Source organism: Mixophyes fleayi, chromosome 6, assembly GCF_038048845.1.
Source record: "Mixophyes fleayi isolate aMixFle1 chromosome 6, aMixFle1.hap1, whole genome shotgun sequence".
In the NCBI taxonomy this organism is placed as follows: domain Eukaryota; kingdom Metazoa; phylum Chordata; class Amphibia; order Anura; family Limnodynastidae; genus Mixophyes; species Mixophyes fleayi.
Window position 1 is genome coordinate 52,499,015 of NC_134407.1, and position 16,066 is coordinate 52,515,080.

The 16,066-nt window shown below is 39.0% G+C and overlaps 1 protein-coding gene across 2 annotated transcripts in view; it reads left to right on the top strand.

The window, feature by feature from the left end:
- Positions 1 to 13,009, top strand: part of PIK3AP1 (phosphoinositide-3-kinase adaptor protein 1) — a 72,908-nt gene extending 59,899 nt beyond the window's left edge. The window contains exons 11-17 of one of the 2 annotated variants that reach the window (XM_075216539.1): positions 1,653 to 1,718; positions 6,826 to 7,031; positions 7,333 to 7,405; positions 8,469 to 8,618; positions 10,165 to 10,235; positions 10,327 to 10,433; positions 11,193 to 13,009. In XM_075216539.1, the coding sequence (XP_075072640.1) occupies positions 1,653 to 1,718; positions 6,826 to 7,031; positions 7,333 to 7,405; positions 8,469 to 8,618; positions 10,165 to 10,235; positions 10,327 to 10,433; positions 11,193 to 11,250 (731 nt within the window). In that variant the 3' untranslated portion in view covers positions 11,251 to 13,009. The remainder of the gene's footprint in view (positions 1 to 1,652; positions 1,719 to 6,825; positions 7,032 to 7,332; positions 7,406 to 8,468; positions 8,619 to 10,164; positions 10,236 to 10,326; positions 10,434 to 11,192) is intronic. The other variant, XM_075216540.1, reaches the window with a different exon arrangement.
- Positions 13,010 to 16,066: the final 3,057 nt, after the last annotated feature.

Consider the following 16,066-nt stretch of genomic DNA (forward strand, 5'->3'; position numbering starts at 1 on the left):
ATATGCTTTTGTACTTCAATCTGAAGCACTGTAAAAAGACTTTTCTAGGACTTGTACAATAAAGATACATAAATATATGGCCGCAGAGTACACGTCTATACACTTGTCAAAGTGGAAATTTAGATGGTATGAAAAATATAATGGGAAAGTAAGTGAAAGCAGTAGGAGAAGCGGCAGTATGACATACCACCGTATACCTACCCACTTCAACCACTGCTTCTATAACTAGCAGTATGCCCACAACACGCCAATCACTAGCTGCAATCTTTTTTGGGTTTGGAAATGCACATGGTAAGAATTTCATTTCTAAGACCACCCGATTACTACTTTATCATCAGTTCATTCATTTAGCTTCTTATATTGTCTTCTGGAATGCTTCTCTTGTTTATCTTCATATAACCCTTAAATTAATTATGAAATTGTGAGGATATTGGGACTGTTCTTTTTTTACATGTGGTTCTTTGAGTGTCAGTTGATTTTTATTGTATTGGTAGAAATGTGCTTTATCATATAAAGTGTGCATGGAAAGTAAATGACATCCCATTGATATTATAGGCTGAGGCACTCTTTCCACCATCTCCAAGAACGTGGAAAAATCAAGTGTCTATGCAGGGAGGGGGAAACATGCTCTGTTGCCGCCACTAAACAAAGAACACCCCACTAAAGGCACATTTTTCATCCTTTACCCTCATTTAAATAATCTTGTCTTGCAAAACATTTCTAGTTTTTGCATGTGGGTTCATAACTAGGCACATTAGTACACCTTACCAGCACTCAGCAAAGAATACACCCAATGTGCCCATCTATTCTCATCACAGGGCTTCATTTACAAAGCACAAAACTCCTTTTGAAGGTGCTGCATGCCTCAGTTCTTTCAAGTGCACCTAGATTTCTGTCCAAACGCATAGTCTATGGAGCAAAATTGTGGCATTTGCACAAGTTAGCAGCGGTTGTTGGTAGAGTTCCAAAGAAAATACAGTAAAGGTGCAACTTGAAGATACAAAAATGTGATTTCAATTTGCAAAGCGAGGTTATTGAATATGATGCTACGGCGCATAGCTATTTCTATGCCACAAAAGGACTTGATTTTTGAAACCGGTCCGGAGCTGGGGGAGTCTTATCATATACTTTTAATGGGACACATGTTATTGCTACCAGTTGCATTTCGGGGGAGAAGCACCAACTCCAGTGTAAAAGCATGGAGGTCCTGAAGACAAAACATAATGAACTTTTGCCAACACCGCCAACTTTGCCTGCAAATCTCGTTGCTTACCCGTCTTTCATTTTTTTATTTTTCTTGCTATGCCTCTATATCATTTTTTCATGATGTATAAATTAATGCACTTTCCCCTAGACCAGTGTTTCTCAAAACCAGTCCTCAGGACCCCCTAGCAGTAAATGTTTTCCATATCTCCTTGCTGGAGCACAGGTGTATTCATTACTGACTGACACAGTGTAGCAGGTGGTATAATTATTTCACTGGTCACCTGGAAATCTTGCACTGTTAGTGGGTCCTGAGGACTGGATTTGAGAAACACTGATCTAGACCCTGTTTGTGTACTTTCTAAATTACATAAAAAATTAATATACGTTTATTATTAAAAGAAATCCCATTTTAACTAACAGTAATGCCAAAATATATTCCCTTCTAGTTTTCACAAAGAAAGCACCAATGAGAAAAGAAAATATTTACGTGGACTCTTCTAATCCAATAATAGGTGAGTGTTTTCTATAAATAACCAATGACATATGATTATAATTAAATGAAATCTTGGTGTGTCTTCTGGCCTGTGATTGGAGGGAGACCTATGGATCTCCTACTTTAAAAGCTGCAAGTCTAAGTTTTGATTACAATTATTAAGGGAATCACCATTCTGTGGTTCTTTCTGAAATCATGTTAACCAGCCTAGGCTGTTACCTAGGGTCTGGTTGTAGAAATTGTAAAGGAAGTTAAGTTATTCAACTTAACTTTTTCATATCACTTTTTGATTTGATTGATTTCTGACTGTGACGTCAGAAAAGAACCTATGGGTCCATATTGTCTGCACTTTTCTGTATGTTTATGTGTTTGTGTTGTTTTTTTTTTTTTTTCCTTAATACTGTATCTTTGCCATTTAAATAGTCATAGCTTTGCAGGCGCGGGCTGGGATACTTCAGGCAGGGGGGCACACAGGTGGCCGCATCTCATTACATGGGATGCGGCTGCGTCACTGATGACGCGGACGCATCCCGTGTCATGTGATGCGGCCGCCTGTGCACCCGCATCTGATGTCATCAGATGCGGCCGCAGGTAAAAATCCGGAGAAATTACATCGGGGGCGGCCAGCCGGCCTATCCCCCGGCCCTAAAAGCGGAAAGTCTGAGCGGCCCGGCCCAGCCCCCTGGCCCAGCTTTGTCCCATGCATTACTGAATTACTGTATGAGACCCACCTCAACTGGTGGGAGACTATTCCATGAAAAAACAGTCAGTATTTAACTTATGTGCAAAACAGAATACTCATTTGCACCCCTTGCATTGTAACATGGTTTTATCCAGGAGACTGAAATAAGGATCCTCTTCATTTAAGATCCTTAATGAATCGGGCCCCTAGTTATCATTTATTTAGTACATTCTACAAAATGACAGCTAGAATCTGATTGGTTGCTATAGGCAACATCTCCACTTTTCCAAACTCGCAGTTTAGTAAATATACCTCCTGGTGTCTCAGTATGAAAGGCAAAATGTTGTACTCAAGTTTACCCCATAGAGTATAAAAAACCCAAAAAGGTCTCCCCTTAGAGTGGATGCTAATATATAGTCGGGATGAATATAAACTAGCTACATCCAGGGCCGGATTAACCCGAGGTCTAACAGGGCTACAGCCCAGGGGCCTTCGGGCATCCAGGGGGCCCTTGACAGAGTTCAGCAGAGGTATTGATCGGGACGGGGGCGGGGGCGCCCCCGGCCCGATCAATGCTGAGCTCTGTCACTGCAGTCCTCCTTCTCCGGCGCTCAGTAATCTCCTTACTGAGGAGATCTCGCGAGAGTGTCCCGAGATCTCCTCAGTAAGGAGCTTACAGCGCGCCGCGGAAGGAGGACTGCAGTGACAGGAGAGGAGAAGGTAAGCGCTTGGAGGGGAGGGAGGGGGGGGGGGGCGGTCGGCTAACAGGGGGGCCAGGCTGCTAATGGGGGAGGGCCTCACGGGGGAATGGGGGCCCCATTAGCCCAGGGGCCTCCATTCCGTTAATCCGGCCCTGGCTACATCTGTGTTTAATGGTCACCTGACAAAAGAAAAACTAATTCTATTAGTCTTAGGCTAGTTGAGAGCCAGGCCAGAATGGTCTTATAAACTATGCTTCACTGATCAGCAGCCCAACACAGGTTATAACAATACCAAATTCCTGTTCCATACTTTTATAAAACACAGTTGCACAGATGAGAAGTACAAGTTACAATGAGGTGAGGTTCAGATTAGGAGGGGATGAGAGTTGTAGGAGTTGATGTACATAGTTTCCACTAGAATTGTTTAACATAAGCTCCCAGCAGCAATCCCATGCTGCCATAGATCTTGCACTACTACTAAGTAGACAACATCATTTTTTTTTTAATAATTAAATTTCCTTAATATGGATGTGAAACTCGCTGGTCTATAGTTATCATTCCTTCTTTTTTTTGTAGTGAAACTACATTTACCATTCTCCAATCAGATAGAATTATACCTCCAATTGGTTAAAAAGTTTGGCTAATGACGCTTCAGGCACTATTCTTATCTCTTTTATTACTCTAATTGGATGTATACCATCTGGAACCATAGGGCTAGATTTACTAAGCTGCGGGTTTGAAAAAGTGGGGATGTTGCCTATAGCAACCAATCAGATTCTAGCTGTCATTTTGTAGAAGGTACTAAATAAATGAAAGCTAGAATCTGATTGGTTGCTATAGGCAACTTCCCCACTTTTTCAAACCCGCAGCTTAGTAAATCTAGCCCATAGTCTTTTCATTTTGAGAATTCGAGTAACACATTCTGTAGTAAATATATTTGTGTCTACAGTACAGTAGGGTATACATTTCCCCTCTAGAATAGATGACCTCTTTGAGTTTTCAACAGTAAATACAGAGTAAATATGGCAGTCTGCAATGTCTTTATTGCCTTCAACATATCTACTCCTTCAGTTGTTATCCTTATTATTCCCCCCTTTTTTCATGTCAGTAATGTATCTAAAGAGCGTTTTGTTCCTTTTTTACTAACTGTGCGATTGTTTCTTCTGTTTACACTTTATCACTTTTATTTTGTGTTTATTGTCTTTTAGTTCTGCTCCATCTGCATTTCCTATCCTCCTCTGATTGGACCTGTCTGTACAACTAAAGTGGTACAAATATAATCAGAGGAGGGCTATATACATGTTTTTTGCTTTAAAATACATATTTTAATTTATATATTAGTGTGACAATATCTTGTACGGATGGAGTCTTGGGCTCGCCTGGATCCCTGTAATGCAGGGTTTAAAAGTTTACACCAGTAGTCAAATACACAGGGAAGGGTATCTTAAAGCTTTGGTAAATTGGATCAATAATATCACTTTCACACTGCCGCCCTGGTTTATGAGCCCGGGATATTGGCGGGTGACAGTGTAGGACACCCAGGAAAATTCTCGGCTAGTTCGTGTTCACACTGAACACAGGTCTGCCCAGGTCTCCGTGGCAACATCACAAGAGGAGCTTTGATTGGCTCCTCTTGGGAACTATTATTATTAATTTTTTAACTTTCCAATAGCTTTCGGTGAGACTCAGGTTGAAAAACCCGGGTCTCACCTATCACACTAAGCCTTGACCTGGGTCGTCAGAGCTCTCCCCGCCAATAACCCGGGTTTTTGAGGCATTGTGGACGTGGTATTAATAGTAGCTGTGGCCAAAGCAAAGAGATATGTGTTGAATTCACAAGAACAGGAGGCAAGAAAGAACAGTTTTAAGCTTTACTTGTTAGGTCACAGACATACAGGGAGAAATCCAGGTAAACGGTATCTCCAAAGGTCACAGGAGAGCTTCAGCTATGGACAGGTTACAAAAAATACAATACATACAGCAGAAAAATTGGTCTGGGGGACAAGATTCGATTCAGCCGTCGATTAGGAACATTTTAAAGGAAAAATAAATGCAGGTAGCCCAGTGACCCAGTCCAAGGTAGCCAACTATGGGATCGGCCCGGGGAGCAGATGCCCCCCAGCCCAGCCTGCCCCTGGACTCAAAGATAGTCCTCCAAGTTAGTCTTTATACCTCCAGTTCAGGTTCCATCAGCTGAAACCTGTCTGTCTCCAGTATCAGCGCATCCCATCGAAAGTGCCTGAGGATCACATATTCCCTGTCCGATTAAGAAAAGGAGACCCAAGATTTTCCAGCAGAGCTAACATTTATAGACACTGCTTTTGGAAGGAAAATCCTTAAGGGATATTATTCAGGGGAGTAATTTCACCACCTATACTGTTTGTATGTAATTAGTTTGTCTAGGAGAGCAGGAAACCTTTCTTTCCTTCATTAGTGTGGGTTAAAATGGCCTCAAAATGTCTGAGGACATTCGCGAGTATAAGAAATCCCATTTTCTCTTTCATCCTTCTGGGGGACACTGCTACAATGGGAACTTACAAAAGCAGCCCCCTGAGGGACCGCTCTGACTGCCCGGCCTGTAAAACGGCCAAAGCTAGCATCAGAAGACGCAAAAACATTGAACTGCTAGAACTTGGAAAGCTTAATGTTCCCCTATGATGAGCACTTAACACTGCAGGGGATATACTGCTCTAGAGGTGTGACTCCTTTGGTTTTATCTGCTCTCTGGATCCAACTTCTCACATTCCTGGCATCTAGTGGCTACATCTGATATTGCAAGGATTACAAACACATTTGTACATACAAAGACAAGCACTCAAGAAGACATATTACTAATATATAATACACATCCTTAACTGTTGCAGTGAAGTCCAATTAACCTCAGCATACATACAATGTTTCAATTTAACATATAAAGAGAGGAAAATATTAATGGAATACAAAAACATTCATGTATCATGTGACAGTGGGATGCATGCGTTCTTAACATTTTTGATGATGCCAGCACCCAATTTTGTCAAAATAACTTTTTAAAGTTAGTGTTAAAACCAATCATATAATATAGAAGGCAACTGCTATCTTCACATACATATAAAAAATGGAATCTGCTTTGTTTTATATCTTGTTTTTTTATAATATTAATGTAAAATAGATTACAGTATGGGACCTCATCTAAAGGTAGCAGTGCAAGGCCAAATTGCAAAAATGTAGCATAATGTAGCTATAGCATACAATACCGTGCAAACGTTTTAGGCATGTGGGGAAAAAATGCTGCAAAGTAAGAATGCTTTCAAAAATAGAAGTGTTAATAGTTTATTTTTATTAATTAACAAAATGCAAAGTGAATAAACAGAAGAGAAATCAAATCAATATTTGGTGTAACCAACCTTTGCATTCAAAACAGCATCAATTCTTCTAGGTACACTTGCACACAGGTTTTGAAGGAACCACAGATCTTCTGTGGATGTAGGCTTGCTCTAATCCTTCTATCTCTTCATGTAATCCCAGAAAATTTTGCAAAGTACTGTACATCTAGGTAATTTTAATCTTTACATATACTAGAATAGTACGGTATACACTGTTACATGTGCATGCGTTGCTACCCTCACAAAAATAAGTGCAGACTTAAATGTAAAAAAAAATTGAAGGGTACTAAAAACACCTATCTTTGATGAAAATGTGTCAAAAGGAACAATTGTATTGTGATTACAGCAGTCCTTGTCTAAATTATTGTCTTTTTCAAGGAGCAAGTGTCAGGATGAGGGGAGACAGGCATCAATCAAGTGACTATGACCCATTTGTTGGCATGAAAACTCCTGGTCAGCGGGAATTAATTACATTACAGGAACGTGTAAAATTAGGAATAATCAGCGTGGATGAGGCTGTACTTGAGTTTAAAGAATGGCAATTAAATCAAAAGAAAAGATCTGATTCATTCAGGTACCAACAGGTAAGTACAGAGCTACCTCATTATAGGAACACATATACTCGGTTACCAGGTAGGAGGCAAAATTATTGCAATTGACAGTATGGGAGATGACTTTCTGGAAGAGCTATTACGATGGGTAGAGGGAGGGAATCTCATGGTTTCCTTCCAATCTATACTCCTGTCAATACTTCCTACCAACTGCATGGTTCAAGACTCCTCTGATACATGGAACTGACACCATACATCATTTTTTGATTGAATTATATTTTAGATTTGGTGTCTATAAAATATTAACATTATCTGTCATTATTATTACTTTTAGGAAAACCTAAAAAAATTACGAGACAGTATAAACCGAAGACGAAATGAAGATAAAAAAGTAAAAAAAACAGCAGGTAACTATGGATTAAGTGCTCAGACTATACAGTCATATAAAGACAAAATGTCATCTACAACTGAAATTTTTTTAACTAATGTTTTCAACCCCCCCCACCCCCAACTAGCAGAACTGTGCGTACCTGAATTCTTGGGCCGCGGTAGTTCAGGAGTACTCTCAGTGCATTAGTAGTCTCATGGACAAATAAGGACGGTGCAAATCAAAACGTCTTAATCAATGTGTCATTTACTACATATTTAGTTGTACAAATATGTGTATTAATCTGGTCCTTCTGACTGTACTTGGGTATGCAGCTACTTTTGCAGGTCCACCTAAAATGTACATGGTTTACAGATTAAAATCATTATTTCAAGTCCAAACCCTAACACTTTAGGAAAACCCTTTTAATTAATTTCAATGTTTACAATTTTAACCTAATATACTACTGGGTTTAATATATTACATTAATCATGAGTGAGGGGACACTGGGCCTGTCATTTGTTGAAGTGCCAGTTATCAAGCAAAGGACCTCCCATTGTAAGTATAGGATGAGGATCTATGTCTGCCTCTTCAAGCCCTATGGTAGGGAGGAAAATCAGTAAATATATGCACCTTCTCCACACCTAGATCTCATTTAAATGTTGTCCTGCAAAATTAAATGTCGTTATTGATTGCAGGTGCATAAATAGGCACATTCACACACATAGCACACACCCAGCAAGGAACAAACCCTATTTTATTCATTTCAATAGATGTCAGAGCTATTATTTGTTATGTTCTCTGCAGACGTTATTCTGTTTGACATTTTAGCTGATGTCTTTATTACTGTAAATGTGAAACCCTTATTTATTCTCTGTTACTCTGTAATGTATAGCCAGGGATGGGCCAACTTCCTCATTCCAACCCTGACTCAGCTACCACTCCTCTAGTTTGATGTATATGGCTGCCGTTCTGACAAGTTTTTACATTTGAACGTTTAACATCTATTTAAATTTGTTTAACATTTTACTTTAAAACAAAAAACAAAACAAAAAGTGGATGTGTAGCAAACATCATTTATAAAAAGAAATCTTTTCTATTAGATTTAGAGATCACTAAGCCCATTCGACGTGGTCAAAATTTGGAGGCAAAGTCGGAGTTTGGGATTTATGAGCCAACTTCTAACATAGTTCCTCAGAAAACAGAGATAAAACGGGGAAACTGGAAGACAGACAGCACCTCTAGCACTGCAAGTAGGTGACATATAATATATACACCGATCAGCCACAACTTTAAAACCACTGACAAGTGAAGTGAATAAGATGAATTATCTCGTTACAATGGCACATATCAAAGGGTGGGATATATTAGGCAATCAGTGAACAGTCAGTTCTTGAAGTTGATGTGTTGGAAGCAGGAAAAATGGGCAAGTGTAAGGATATGAGCAACTTTGACAAGGGCCAAATTGTGATGGCTAGATGACTGAGTCAGATCGTCACCAAAATGGCAGGTCTTGTGGGGTGTTATACACTGGTTAGTACATATCAAAATGGTCCAAGGAAGGACAACCAGTTAACCTGCGACAGGGTCATGTGCGCCCAATGCTCATGGATGCGTGAGGGAAGTGAAGGATAGCCCGTCTGGTCAAATCCCACAGAAGAGCTACTGTAGCACAATTTGCTGAAAAAGTTAATGCTGGCTATGATAGAAAGGTGTCGAGAACACATTGCATTGCAGCTTGCTGATTATTGGGTCAGTGTGACAACGCTGACCCCTGTCTACCTCCGAATGTGCCTACAATGGGCACGTGAGTGCCAGAACTGTACCATGGAGCAATGGAAGAAGGTGGCCTGGTCTGATAAATCATGTTTTCTTTTACATCATGTGGATGGCCGGATGCATGTGCATCATTCACCTGGGGAAGAGATGGCACCAGGATGCACTATGGGATGAAGGCAGTGTGATGCTCTGGGCAATATTCTGCTGGGAAACCTTGAGTCATTGCATTCATATGGATGTTACTTTGAAATGTGCCACCCACCTATACATTGTTGCAGACCAAGTACACCACTTCATGGCAGCGGTATTCCAGAATGGCAGTGGCCTCTTTCAGCAGGATAATGCGCTCTGCGACACTTCAAAAATTGTTCGTGAATGGTTAGAGAAACATGACAAAGAGTTGAAGGTGTTGACTTGGCCTCCAAATTCCCCATATATCAATCAGATCAACCATCTATGGGATATGCTGGAAATACAAGTCCGAGCCATGGAGGCCCCAACTCACAATTTACAGGACTTAAAAGATCTGCTGCTAACATCTTGGCTCCAGGACACCTTCAGAGGTCTTGTGGAGTCCATGCCTCGATGGATCAGAGCTGTTTTGGTGGCACGAGGGAACCTACACAATATTAGACAGGTGGTTTTCATAATGTGTCTGATCGGTGTATGCCAAAAATAGTGAATCACAGGACAAAATCTATTAGCGATTGTTTCATTTTCTATTTACAGGATGAAGCTAGGACTCATTGCAGGAGCTATTTAATTTTACATTTCGTTGAAGTCAGTGAGGAAGGTTTTTTTTTTCTATGTGGGCACATTTTTAAAGACCTCAAAAATGACTAAAACAACTACCTGAAGCTGTAAAGTGTAAATTTAGTGTGATGTAGTATTTTTAAATTAAGTCATGCATTTCACCTTTGTAATTTAATGATTCAAATTTGTGTGCCATGAAAATAGACATTTTATGATGTAAACATGCAAAGGTTTCATAATATCAACTTTACTTATTATACAAACCAGGCAGCAGCAGTAACCGATCCAGTACTCGAAGCACGCTGAGTCTGAGTAGTGGGATGGAAGGAGATAATGAGGTAATTCTATGTGTGTTTCAGGGGAAACTAATCTAGAGCACTGTAACAAATATACCTAAATGTACTTAATTATGTGCATTTTTGTATTTAGGATAATGAGATACCTGAGCACCCACCACAATACAAACCTAGACATTCACTGCCCGAAGAAAGACCCCCACCAAGGCCACCAAGGATACCAAGCCAAAGATCTCAAAGGTAGGCCTGTGTAGTATAATGACTGCTGTCCTTGTGGAGATTTATTAGTGATCACTTATCAGTGCTTTAAAGTTTTGATCATCAAAATATTATTTGTATTTGACTATTTCTATTATATTGTACAAAATGGAAGTATTGTACAGCCAACCTATTTTTGCAGTTTGTAGCACTTTTCTGATGAGCAACATGAAGGTGGCTGTTCCTCTTTATCACCTACAAAGAGAAAGGAAACCTATATGTTCTAATTAGCTTAATATTTCTGCCACCGTCATTGCTGGTATAAGTGAACTATGCAGTGAAAGCATGATTTTTGAATACATTAAGACAGGTGAACTGATGTGGAACTACTGTATTTCCAAAACATGTTGCTAAAGCCTGCTTTAATGTACAAGCTTGGTAATGCAATTCTAGATTCCCAGTCTTGAAAGGGGCCTCCTGTGAGCATGTGTGGGCAGGCGCATGTGCCCACTGAGCATGCACCACACCAGCAGAAGAGGCCTCCGCTTTGCTCTTTTGAGAGCAGAGCTGGGGCCTCAGGGGTAAGCAGGGGCTTTGGCGGGGAAGAGGCAACCCAGCATCTCCAGGTCCCATAGCAACCGCACTCTCTGTACCATCTATTGTTCCACCACTGAGTGCATATAAATAGCTTAACTTGTACATTTATTTCACAATTGTTTATTCTACACATTAAATTTTCTGACTACATTTTGCAGCAAAAATAATTTAATCTTCTTACCATTTTGTTTTTGTACAATTCAGATCTCAATCCACTTCTGCCAACTGGAATGTGCCTCCAGTGCCACCTAGGGGCCGATAGTACGTATTGCTGTTGGTGGCACAGTGAACAATATAGCTTCTTAATAACTAATGAACAACGGATAGGAAGACAATTTTGTTTCACAGCATTTAAAGTTGCATTCAAACGATGAACGTATGAAGTCCTTTGCAAGTTTTATGCGTGATATCAATGACTAACAAAATGCACAAGGTTTGAGGAAATTTGAGCAACTTTCTCCTTCATTCTTCTGTTCATCCTGATATCGATGGAAACACCAGCCAGCTTGGAACCAATAAAAACTTTAGCATCAAGGACCATCATCTATTTCTATGTGGAACTAAATGGACACCCGTCAGGCTTTTATCACTGAACATTTGAAGACAAGATGTTACAATTATGTTACTATACTTAAAACAAAACCTGGTGGCCTGATTAATGGTTCTTTAACCTGATACATGGATTCGAAGTCTTGTTTATATTGCTTCTGAGTAAGACTAAAATGTTTATTAGGTGGAATTATTCAGTAAATTGTGGATCCATTGAGTGCTGACAGAAGGGAAAAGCTTGTATTTGTTGATTCTTATATTTATTTGTTTTTGTTTTTTTTCTTTTGTTATGCATCCCATGGGCACACTTTAAAACTGGAGAACCCTTTTCCTTTAATTGGCATAGAAAAACCATAGTAAAAGTTGAATTATGGCTATTTATGGTAATTTGGTAACATGGTAGTCCAATGTATTTGGTTATATCAGATTTAATCTATGTGACTGTCTAAATAATGTATAATTCTGAATTAATAATACATTATAAGTAATTATAATGTATTATTATTATTATATTTTAATCTACATTCTGTCCTGAGAAATAATTTTAAACCCAATGCAACAAATGATGTTGTAAATTGCTGCACTATATATATGTTCTGTGTCCGCTCTTAAACTTTAAAATGTATTTTTTTTTTAACAAAAAAAGTGTATAATTCCATGTTTCCCTAACCTTTACTCTAATATCTCCTTTTAAACTAATAATTATTTTATTAGGACCTCCTCCATCCTACACATAACTCCTCTGATGCTGAAGTTGCAGGTACTGATAATACCTTCAAAATTCTAATCTGAATGAACTGGTCTGTCTGGAGACTCTTGCATATAGAAACAGTATATATATATATATATATATATATATATATATATATATATATATATATGCTCCTCAGCATCAAACCTGATGTCAGTAAAGCCCAATCCCTTGATATCATCATCATCAACCTCATCAACATTTATTTATATAGCGCCAGCAGATTCCGTAGCGCTTTACAAGTGGGAACAAACAGTAATAAAACAATACTGGGTAATAAATACATACGTAGAGGTAAGAGGGCCCTGCTTGCAAGTTTACAATCTATGGGACAATGATTGATATTAAGGATGGTGCACAACCCCGTCTGCTGGGGGGGGCACCTTTGGCAAGTGCTTTTTGCTATTTGCCTATGACCAACATCAATCTAAAAATTGGCTTACGCTGTTACAGGTATATTGATACCTTTTTTAAAATGAAAGAAAAAGAAAGTGAGGGATAAAGAAGGCTAATTTTTTTAGATAATTAATTGGAATACTATAATAAAATTGTTAAACAGTGTTGTTAAATGCAATCTAAAGTTGAAATAAAAGTTAATGGGATATGAATAAGCATTTCATTACATTCACTATATGTTCTGTGTTCAATAGGCTACTTGAAAATTCAAAATGTGTTTATTGATATTATCTGGGACTGATAAATATAATACCAATGCAAGATACTGATTGATACTCGGTTTGTTTTCTATTTTGTATTGGTGAGTAGTACTGTACTACATTGTAGGCAAGCAAACACAATGTGTAAGTAAATGTGACTATATTTCATTATGTTATGGGACATATATTGCATATGTATTTTATATATTAGGGTTGCATCTTACTAGTACTAAATGTAAGAACACCGCTGTATCTTCCACTGATTCCAGCTCCCACTACAACTTCCCTGCATAAAATAATAATATGGAAATCTAATTTTATTCAATTAAGCTCAAATGTGCCACAAGCAATATTATAAATTACATTGTTTGTTCTTTGGGAGAAGGAAAAACTATTTAGTATATATGATTATATCAGAAAACCACAGTTATTGCCACGCACATTCATGATACTTGGGAAATATTCCCTGGTCAGGCTCTACTTCAGGAACTGGGAACCTCTGCCAATCAACACATTTTAGAAGAATGTGCCTTATTTGATAGATATTAGTAATAATTGACTTTAAAAGTAACTTGCACACGTCCGTATTGAATGGTGCCATTGCATTTCTACAAATGGTATGCCCATCTGTATTTGCAAGAAGAGTGTTGAAAACAGGTAATGTATGTATGGGATGTTGCACTCCCTACTGTAATGTATATGGATAGTAGAAGTCTCCAAGAAGTTCTATGGCCATATAAAAGCACAAGGCTGTAGGCAGAGTGCTAGTGACAGAAATCTGAGATGATTACTAATATCCATATTCATTTATAGTAGGAAGCAGTGGTCAAAGTGGAGGGAGTATAAGGTGGTATACCATACCGCCACTAATCCTACTGCCTTCATTATAAAACTATTAAATTCCATTCACTTACATTTTCCATACAGCCACTTCTAAATTTCCACTTCGACCACTAGTAGGGAGTGCAATATTCCTTATAAACAAGCTTTCATGAAGAACACTGAAGAGAAGACATATGAACTCATCACTTTTAAATGGTGAGTTCTGAACATCCCTGTTTATACAGATATTATTTACAGGCGTTTATACATATATTAACATCACTTGTGTATTATCCATAAATGTAACATTTTACGTTAAAAAATAATTTGCAGGTAAGGTAGTAAATTTATCCTATATTTGGCTCTAAGCAGTTGTTGCAGTCTCTTTCGTTCTGTGGCATTCTAATGGTCTCTAGATGGTACTTCTACAATTTTAACTGCTTTGCTGCCAGAGAGGTCTGATTCACATTGATGTTGACATATCTGTGAACATTGATGTACTATCTGTATAGTTTAAGATTAAATCTGTCATACACATAGATATATGCAGGGCCTGATTAAGGGTCACAGCCGCCCTAGGCTACTACACTAGTTGCCGCCCCCCCCCCCCCCCCTCCAATGTGTGTGTAAATAAAAAAAAAATATATATATATATATATATATAAATATATATATATATATATATATATATATATATATATATATATATATATTTGTAACACATTAATAAATACATAAAACACACTTCATTATGCACGTCCTCTCTTACCTGATCTTGCAGCGTAGACTACCTGGTGTTCTCTTTTGCTTGTTCTTGGAGCGTTGTCCGTTGCCTGGCTTCTGGAAACTTGGGAGTCCTGTATTTAAAATTGCAAAAATTGTATTATAGTGCAAAATTTTAACAAACCCTGAATGATACAAAACAACCCCCTAGTACAGACAGACAATAAAATATATGAAAATTATTTACACTCCTATAGTAACATCTACCGGCCCTGTCTATCTAGTATTTAGTATTCTAGTGACCGCTGAAACCACTGTCAGCATCCACATCACCGCCACACAATACAGAGATCCTGCCCGCTACAAGCTATTTCATCACCTCCCCTACCAGCCAATTCATCCCCCCTGTCCTTTTTATCAACCCGCACCAGTTTATGACCCCCCCTATCCAATTCATTAACCCCCCCCCTGTAGCCAGTTCATTACCTCCCCATTGCTTTTTCCTTAATCCCCCCTATCCAATGTATTAACCCCCCCTCTAGCCAGTTTATTACCTCCCCATTTTCACTTTATTAATCCCCCACCTCTAGCCATTTCATTAACCCCCATCCAATTCATATGCCTCCTCTATCCAATTCATAAGCCCCCCTATAGCCAGTTCATTAATCCCCATTTTCACTCGATTAATCCCCCCTCTAGCCATTTCGTTAATCCCCCCATCCAATTCATAAACCCCGCTCTAGTCAGTTCATTACCTTCCCATTTTCACTCCATTAATTCAATCCATACTAGCCAGATCATTAATCCACAAAGAAAGGTGGGTGCGCACAGCAGAATTGAGTTGTAAGAGTTTGATTGATATATGCTAATGTGTCCAGCTAACCAGACTAGGACAAAAAGACGAGGGAGAGTCCACTCCCTAAATAATAAAGTAAATAAGAACAGCGCTAAAGTCTGGGTGGTATACAATTATGTGGATGATGTTATAAGGGTAAAGTTAGAAGGAGAATAATTGCAATGTGATGTTTAAGTAAATGGAGTCAACATTTAATGACAATAAATGTCACCCATAACATAAGTGAACAAATAAATATAACTGTTAAAATCAAAAACACGTATAAAAACAGATGGATCAACAGGATCTTATGGTGAAACCATGCTGCACAAAAATTAAAATCCCCCATATCCAATTTATAAGCTCCCCCCCCTCATTGGCCAGTTCATTAATCCCCCCCAGTCACCCCCCCCCTCTCCTCCACATCCGATGTGTCACACACCCCCCTGATATTTAACAAGATGCACTTACCTTGCTGTCTTCTGTTCCTCCTCTCTCCAGATGCCGGCGCTTCTGTCATCTTCACACACAGCTAACAGCATCCGACGCTGTTAGCTGCACTGTCACCGCGGGCGCGCTCTGTGTGATTAGTGTGGTCACGTGAGATGTGAGATCTCACGTGACCACACTAAGCAATACACTGATAGGGCAGCTAACAGCGTCAGATGCTGTTAGCTGCGTGATTGGGTACAGAAACTTGCGGAAGAAAGAAGCCGATCGCCGGCACTTGAAGAAAAAAAAC